At 34.2% G+C, this 8,616-nt stretch overlaps 1 protein-coding gene across 1 annotated transcript; it reads left to right on the forward strand.

Moving 5' to 3' along the window:
* The first annotated feature begins 231 nt into the window (after positions 1 to 231).
* On the forward strand, positions 232 to 5,436 carry LOC127242964 (calcium-dependent protein kinase 8-like). Its single transcript, XM_051262753.1, has 9 exons — positions 232 to 483; positions 892 to 1,430; positions 1,935 to 2,058; positions 2,146 to 2,289; positions 2,832 to 2,984; positions 3,097 to 3,212; positions 3,357 to 3,524; positions 4,391 to 4,621; positions 4,842 to 5,436. Exons 2-9 carry the CDS (start codon positions 924 to 926, stop codon positions 4,998 to 5,000), a joined length of 1,602 nt encoding a protein of 533 aa, XP_051118710.1. The 5' UTR covers positions 232 to 483; positions 892 to 923; the 3' UTR covers positions 5,001 to 5,436.
* The last annotated feature ends 3,180 nt before the right edge of the window (positions 5,437 to 8,616 follow it).

An 8,616-nucleotide genomic window follows, 5' to 3' on the forward strand; every position in this document is an offset into this window, starting at 1 on the left:
TTGATTGAAATTATTTATAACGGGACTAAAATTGATTGAAATTGTTTATAATTGAATTAAAATTGATAAATTTTTTATATTTGGACCAAATTGATTTTTTCCCAAATAAAAAACAATAATAATAAATAAATAATTTAAAAGTATTTAGTTATTACTATAATATATATATTTATTTTACATGTGTATGGATTCATATTTCAAACTGAAAACGAAAGGGCGAGAAAAATATATATGAAGGGATAAAGGAAAACAGAGAGAGTCGAGAGAGAGAGAGGAAAAAAGAGAGAAGAAAAGAGGGATTAGGAGCTTCGTGAGGGAGAAAAATCTCTGCAAAAGAGCTTTTTGACTCTCTCTCTTCTTCCTCAGGGACGAGGATTTAACGCCTCCATGAATCCCTTCTTCATCTGATTCTAATTCGTGCATGTATCCTTGATTTTGACCCCATTCTTTTGTGTATTCGTTACGAGGGATTTTAAATCGAAGGTACCTTCTGTTTCCTCCTCCTCCTGCATTTTTGTCTGTAATTTGATTTTAATTGTGGCTGCTTTCGGGTGTTTTTTGGTCGAAATGTGTTTTCATTTATTAATTTTCACCTTCCATGGTTCTTGGAGAGAGAGAGAGAGGGAGAGAGAAAATTTTGTTTTACCTTTTTTTTGTTTTGGCGTAAAAAGGTAGGTTTTTGTTTCGACTTTTTATCGATTATGTATAATTTTTGGTGTCCTTTTGCAAATCTGGTAATAATTGGTGATGAGTCTTGGATGTGATTTTGTTTTCCGGTTTTCTTCGCATTTTGGCTGCAATGATCGAATTCATTGACGATTTGGTTATTTTTTTGCTTGATGTGATTCGTGGTGTTTTTCTGACGATGTGCTTTGGCGGTACATTTCGTAGCGGAGTATAAGGATTATATTCATCGCTGATTCATGGGAAATTGCTGCGTTAAGCCTCATGGTGCCTCCGATGTCAGGAAGAAAAAGAATAAGAAGCCGAATCCGTTCTCGATTGACTATGGGGCTGTTCACGGATCTGGTGGTACAAACAAGCTTGTTGTGTTGAAAAATCCTACAGGGAATGACCTTTACGCCAGATACGAGCTTGGGCGAGAGCTTGGGCGAGGTGAATTTGGGTTAACTTATTTGTGCACAGATGTAGAGACCGGAGAGAAATTGGCCTGCAAATCGATATCGAAGAAGAAGCTGAGGACTGCAGTGGATATTGAGGATGTGAGGAGAGAGGTTGAGATCATGAAGCACATGCCTAAGCACCCAAACATTGTGAGCTTGAAGGATACCTATGAGGATGATACTGCAGTGCACATTGTGATGGAGCTGTGCGAAGGAGGTGAGCTGTTTGACCGGATTGTGGCAAGAGGCCATTATACCGAGAGAGCAGCTGCCTATGTTCTGAAGACCATTGTGGAAGTTGTGCAGGTTGAAATACTATCCAAACATTTCATTTTTGGATTTTATTGGATCTGAGATATATGTATCTTTATATTTGTGTTATTACTTAATTTCATTTCCACTACGTTTCGTTCTACTCAATGCTTTGTAGTTAGTGCCTAGTATCATTCCTGGTTTTGGTTTATTTGACCTGCATAGAAATCTTGCTTGCTTTTTAATGGAAATTTGAAAGTTTTGGAACAACTCTTGACCCTCTTGATGGTTTGATTATGAGTTCCATTGCTATATATAGTGGACATGTTTGATATATATTCTATCTTTCTCTTTTCTTAAAATCATTTTTTGTGGATCATCTTTAGAGAATTTGTGGGAGAGTTATTGTTTCTGCTGTACTTTTTGCATTTAATCTGCAGTCATTGGAGACATTGTTCATTACTTCCCTTATATCTTCGGAGATCTCGTCACATATTTTTTATTATATTTATGTATATTGCTTCATACCTTATTTGTTGTTCTTAAATTGTCTGACAGATGTGCCACCAACAAGGAGTAATGCACCGTGATCTCAAACCCGAAAATTTTCTTTTTGCAAATAAAAAAGAAACAAGCGCTCTAAAGGCAATTGACTTTGGTTTGTCAGTTTTCTTCAAGCCTGGTATGTAATTTGACATACGTGGGTAGTCTAACCAATGCCTTAACACACTATCAAGGGGGTTTATCAAATGTTCTTGATTGTGTCCAGGTGAGAGATTTAATGAAATTGTTGGAAGCCCTTACTACATGGCTCCCGAGGTTTTGAAGCGCAATTACGGTCCGGAGGTTGATGTTTGGAGTGCTGGAGTAATCCTTTACATTCTACTGTGTGGGGTTCCTCCTTTCTGGGCAGGTTAGTTTTGTTGCTTCTTGTGCAGCTGCCCAAATGTTTTAGTTAGTGTTTAATGCTCTATCAGCTCTGGGGTTACTGCAAGGGTCATATATTGTAAATATTGGGATTCTATACTACTTCAATTGTGTCTTTGATTTATTGGTTTGTGTTTGGTTACTCTCGCTAGAGAGCCATTCAAGTGGTCACTAATACATGATAATTCTTCACATGTTTGCTTCAACAGTACTTCCTTTTTTCCCTTTAAGAACATGATATATTTTGTTGTTGTATTCGTGTTTTAATTAATTAATTCTCTAAAAATATCTTACTTTTGGAGATACATGATATTTTCCTAGTATTTGCACTTCGGAGGTGGGGGTCACATTTGAATGTAATCAGTGACTAGTGGTACAATATGAACTTAGGCTATTGAATAATATATTATATCTATATATTATGTGTTTGGGGGTTGGGTTTTGACTTATTGATACGCGGGTTATCATCTTAGTCTTTGTTGTTTGGATGTGAAGATACATATTTAATATTGTTTTCTGATTGTGCAGAAACTGAGCAAGGAGTTGCACAAGCAATTATCCGGTCTGTGATTGATTTTAAGAGAGATCCTTGGCCTAAAGTATCAGATAATGCGAAAGATCTTGTTAAGAAAATGCTTGATCCAGACCCCAGCAAGCGGCTAACTGCACATCAAGTTCTCGGTAACCCTTAATTTATTAAAAATTACATTACCTGGCAAACTTACTGAGCTGATCTTATAGTGATAGGGAACAAGAGACTGAGTATCCATTCTATTGGCTTTTATTGACACAGAACATCCTTGGTTACAAAATATAAAGAAGGCGCCAAATGTCTCCCTAGGTGAGACCGTAAAAGCCAGGCTTAAGCAATTCTCTGTGATGAACAAGCTTAAGAAAAGAGCTTTGAGGGTAACTACTCAGTACTAGAAACATTTACATACTCCCACCACTCCCACAGAAAAGAAGTAACTATAAGTTTGAAAAAATTTATGTAACAAAAGAAGCACACTAATATTGAATCATTCTGTCGCCCTTGGTATTATAAATATGAAGGTTATAGCAGAGCACTTGTCTGTAGAGGAAGTGGCTGGAATTAAAGAAGCATTTGATATGATGGATTCCCAAAAGAGGGGTAAACTTAACCTGGAAGAACTCAAAATGGGTTTGCAAAAGCTTGGCCACCAGATACCAGAGGCAGATGTCAATGTTCTAATGGAAGCGGTAAGCCTTCATTTGATTTTACTCAACACTTTTCTTCATCACTGTTAGATGCCTTTTTCAATGATAATGCACAGTTAAGTTGCTGATTTATTGTTAAAATATCAGATTTTATTGGGATCATTATGCACCTTAAATCCATTTTTACAGTGTCCTGTATTGTTTCCAATTTTTGTAGTTAGAAATTGTCGTAGTTAATTGATCAACTCTCACTGCCGTCTTCCTTAAACAGTAGAACATTCTACGATCATCTTGTAACTTAGGAATGGATACATTGTGTTACAATTTGCTACCAGCATCAACGTTAGCTGTCTTCTACGGTTCTACCATTATTGCATTCACTTTTCTTTATCTACCATTGCCTCAGTTTGGTGTCTTGTCCTTATAATAAATTGTTTGCTTTCTGGCATCATGGCATGCATTTCATACCAGCATCAGTGCCATAACCTGGGGCAAGATGTTTGTTGTAATCCAAACAGCTATTATTATACTTTTTCAGTCCTCTGATATGATTTGATATTTTTCTGTATGATTTAACTGTGGATATGGAGTTCTCATTAGATAATCCATAACACAGTAATTCTGCGGTTGTTTCTCAATTTTATTGAAAACGGATCAGTAGCTATTTCATGCTAGTCCATCATGTTGCAGATGCACACCTTACGAATATACCTGCTATGTATTACATATAAATGAAAAAGAAAAAATAAATAAATCTTTGCTTTGTGTCGAAAGGGATCATTATAGTGCCATTTGATTTGGTCATCCTGATTTTATCTGGATTTAACTGCTCAATGACGAACCATGTAGTGTGCATGTCCTTTAATTTAATTTCTCCAGTATCATTTGTGACACTTTGATATTTTCAGGCTGATGTTGATGGGGACGGAACTTTAAATTACGGGGAGTTTCTTGCCCTTTCAGTCCATCTTAGAAAGTTGGCCAATGATGAGCACCTTCACAAAGCCTTCGCCTTTTTTGATAAAAATGGAAGTGGATTTATAGAGATTGAAGAGCTCCGTAATGCTCTCAATGATGAAGAGGAGGCAAATAGTGAGGAAGTCATCAACGCCATAATGCAAGATGTCGACACGGATAAGGTCAGTTAAATCTATCCATAAATGCCTACACCTTAAATATCATTGCGCATGTTTAGGCATTTCCTGTCACCTATATTGGCATTCACAGGGACCAAAATATTTGCCATTTATTTCGATATAATTCCTACTAAGTTTCCCAATTTTCAGTACCACGACATTCTCCTACTTATTTAACTTTTTAATACAATACACCGATGTATTTAATTATAATCTGATGTAGGACGGTCGTATAAGTTACGATGAATTTGCTGCAATGATGAAAGCTGGCACGGATTGGAGGAAAGCATCGAGGCAATATTCTCGCGAGAGGTTCAGCAATCTCAGCTTGAAGCTAATGAGGGATGGCTCTCTAACGACGGTACCTAATGAGGGTAGATAAATAAAAACAAAACAAAAAACACGGTGCATGCATGATACGACAAGATGAAAGGGTGCGTTCCTCGTGTTCCTGTTCTTCCTTTTTTCTTTAATCGAAATCTTTATCTGCCAGTTTATACGCGATTTGTGCAACTTAACTTTTCTTTCTACCATCATCATCATCATCAACCTTGTTGGGGAGCCCCCTAAAATGGCTTATGCATAGATTTGACAATTTGTTGTTTGTAAAGTAAGCCGAGCCGGTTGAACTTGAAAATTTATCTCGAGGGAGGGCCAGAAAACATTGATATGATGTATTGTTGTTCATGTGTTTGCTGTGTGTATATAGATCGATCTATCGAATGAATTGAATGTGTATAATGTGTCTTGTGACTTGTCTAGACTCTATTAACATTACGGTATCAACATTTCAATACAAGTCTCATTGTGCTTTGTTATGTGTCTTTTTTGTATCAAATTACTACAAGTTCGCCAATATATGACTACGGTTACTGTGCTGAATTATATTGTGAAAATGTTACAACTGAATGGGACAAATTTAGATTTGTTTGGAAGATACATTGGTATGTATGATTAAAGTTTTACATTTTTTATTTTTTATTTTAGATATTTTGTCAATTTATTTGGTTGATTAAAGTTATTGTTATTATTTTAGGACTATAATACCAATAATAAATACTTCCTCCGTCCCAGATATTATGTTCACATTGTCATTTCTATCCGTCTTACATACATGTCACTTTCTTTTTTTTTTAAATTGATTACACACTTTAATTTCATTTTAAATTTTTAAATTTTATTTTTTTTAATTTTAATTAAACTAATTAGTTATTTTAATATTAATTTATAATTATTTATATTATATAATAATTATTTTTATTAATACATTCTTAATTATCTACTAATTATATCCTTTTTAAAATACGAATGTAGCAGACACGATATTTGTATCTGGGACAAAGGGAGAACTAATTAATAAAAGGTGCAATGAAAATTTTGGTTTGCATTTAGTAACCTATGATTTCGACTTGAATAAACTGAGGCCACAAATTGTGATTGTCCAATATAAATATTATTTATTGTGAGAGAGTGATAGTATCTTACGTGTCGATACTACAAATATTAAACATATGTTTCATCATGCTCGATTTAGACAGATTCAATGATCCTAATTAAATTAGTTATTAAAAATAATATCATACTATTCATACTTATTATAATTACTATTGAATAAGGTTTAAAAAAATTTTATCAGTCAAATTTATTTTTATTTTTATAATCTATCCCTTAAATTTATTGTATTGTTAATTATTTTTTTAAAAGAATAAAAATTTACTATTTTACTATTATTCTCTTTTTAATATTTATTTACCATTCATTCCATATCACTATTATTCTCAGTTCTCTTTAAATTTTTATAAATTGGAGTATCAATTACTTTATATTTTTATTTAAATATTTATTTTTCTTAATTTTTATATATATTTTTATTACTTTTATATTAAAATATACTCGCTCGTCAAGTTATATGACAGTTTTGGTTGAAAACAAGTTTTTTAGATACTATAGATTATTAAGTTATTAATAATAAATTATAATTATAGATAAAAAATTGTGTTATTTTTAATAAACACAAAATTTGTACAAATTATATTTGATTTGAATTTAAAGCGGGTCCTATTCTCTAAATGGGTTCTTTGATTCTCCTTCCGGGTCAATTTATTTTCCAACTTAGTTTTCGATGGCTTCTTTGATCCGAAGAGGTTTGATCTTCAGTTTGGCTTTGCCGCTTTTGGAGGACTTTGGTCTCCGCGTTGGCGATTTGATCATCGTCTTTGAATTTTTTGTTTTCTTTGGACGATCCGCGACTTTGACATTTGTTTTGGCTTTGCCGCTTTTGGAGGACTTTGGTCTCCGCGTTGGCGATTTGATCATCGTCTTTGGATTTGTTGTCTTCTTTAGACGATCCGCGACTTTGACCTTTGCTTTGGCTTTTCCGCCGTTTTTGGAGGACTTTGGTCTCCGCGTGGGTAATTTGATCATTTGCTTTGGATTTGGTGTCTTCTTTGGACGATCCGCGGCTTTGATCTTTGTTTTGCCTTTTCCGCCGTTCGGAGGGCTTTGGTCTCCATGTAGGCGATTTGATCATCGGCTTTGGATTTGATGTCCTCTTTGGATGATCCGCGACTCTGATCTTTGGTTTGCCTTTTCCGCCTTTTGGAGAGCTTCGGTCTCCGTGTCGGCTTTGGATTTGATCTGCAACTTTGTATTTGATGTCTTCTTTGGACGATCCGCAGCTTTGATCTTTGATTTGTCTTTGCCGCTTTTGGAGGGCTTTGGTGTCCGTGTGGGCGATTTGATCCTCAACTTTGGATTTGATGTCTTCTTTGGATGATCCGCAGCTTTGACCTTTGATTTGTCTTTGCTGCTTTTGGAGGGCTTTGGTCTCCGTGCGGGTGATTTGATCCTAAGCTTTGGATTTGATGTCCTATTTAAACGATCCGCAGCTTTGATCTTTGAGAAGGTGGATTTGGTGCTCCATAATGCTTTTGACGGCGTGTCCCTTTGACTTTTGGATCAAAGAGGGCCGAGTTTGCGCTTTTTATGAAGAACGCGATGAACACCTCGAAGCTTTGAGAGAAACTTTGAAGACCTTCCCTTGGCTTTGACGAATTCCTCGACGGCTTTGAGAGCTTTGATCATTTCTCCGGCTTGGACATACGACGAAGAACATTAACTTCATCGATTCGTCAATCAATATTGGATCATTTGTCCAAATTAGTGACTTTCGATGAAGAACAATACAAAGAGAGTCTAGAGACTTACCCCTTTGCTTGAACCCTCGATGCAACTTCGGTGTGTTAAATGAACTGGCGATAACTCCTATTTACAGGAGAGGGCGGCCTTGGCTTCCTTTTCGGATGGTGCTACGTGAATGGAAAGATTTTATAATCTTTCCTTTTCCATCGGATGTCGTTTTCCATTCTTGACGGATTTGATTGTGCACCTTCCTTTCTCGCCAAAATCTTTGTATTATTGCCCTTTTTGGAAGATATTAATTTATCTACTTCCTTTATTGACAAGATTAATTTATTTTGCTGCCAAATTTATTATGGCTCTATTTATGCACGTAATATTTGTACGATATCTTCCATTTTAAGCAGATTTTTGCAGTTGATATTTATTGTACAAAAATTAACATGTGTGCATAATTAAATACCATATATTTATTTTATTGAAATTTTATTTTCTTCCAAAATGCATGATATTTAATTGATTTTAGATATATATTTTTAGTGTCTACAATAATATTATTTTTCATATGAGCAGTGTCGTTGGTATTTTAAATATTTTTAGCATTATTTTTCAATACAATATGAATATTATTTTATAAATAATAAAATTTTATATAATACAAATTAATAAAAAATATATTTTATTTATAATTAACTTAAAGGCTAATTTTATATAAAAAAAAATGAGGAGTTTTTAACATAAATAAAAATATTTATTTATTGAGGAGAAAATTAAAAGTAAAAGAATTTTGATTAATTTAATTAAATTAATTTATATTTGTTAAGTATGTTTAAAATAAATAAATTACTAAATATATATAA

The sequence above is a fragment of the Andrographis paniculata genome, unplaced genomic scaffold (assembly GCF_009805555.1).
Source record: "Andrographis paniculata isolate CXL003 unplaced genomic scaffold, ASM980555v1 Contig89END, whole genome shotgun sequence".
Lineage (NCBI taxonomy): Eukaryota > Viridiplantae > Streptophyta > Magnoliopsida > Lamiales > Acanthaceae > Andrographis > Andrographis paniculata.

Bases quoted from the DNA above. Each gene is read 5' to 3' on its own strand.
- LOC127242964 (XM_051262753.1), top strand. From the start codon at position 924: ATGGGAAATTGCTGCGTTAAGCCTCATGGTGCCTCCGATGTCAGGAAG. The intron at 3,213-3,356 runs GTAACTACTCAG...ATAAATATGAAG, and splicing joins TTAAGAAAAGAGCTTTGAGG to GTTATAGCAGAGCACTTGTC. The intron at 3,525-4,390 runs GTAAGCCTTCAT...TGATATTTTCAG, and splicing joins TCAATGTTCTAATGGAAGCG to GCTGATGTTGATGGGGACGG.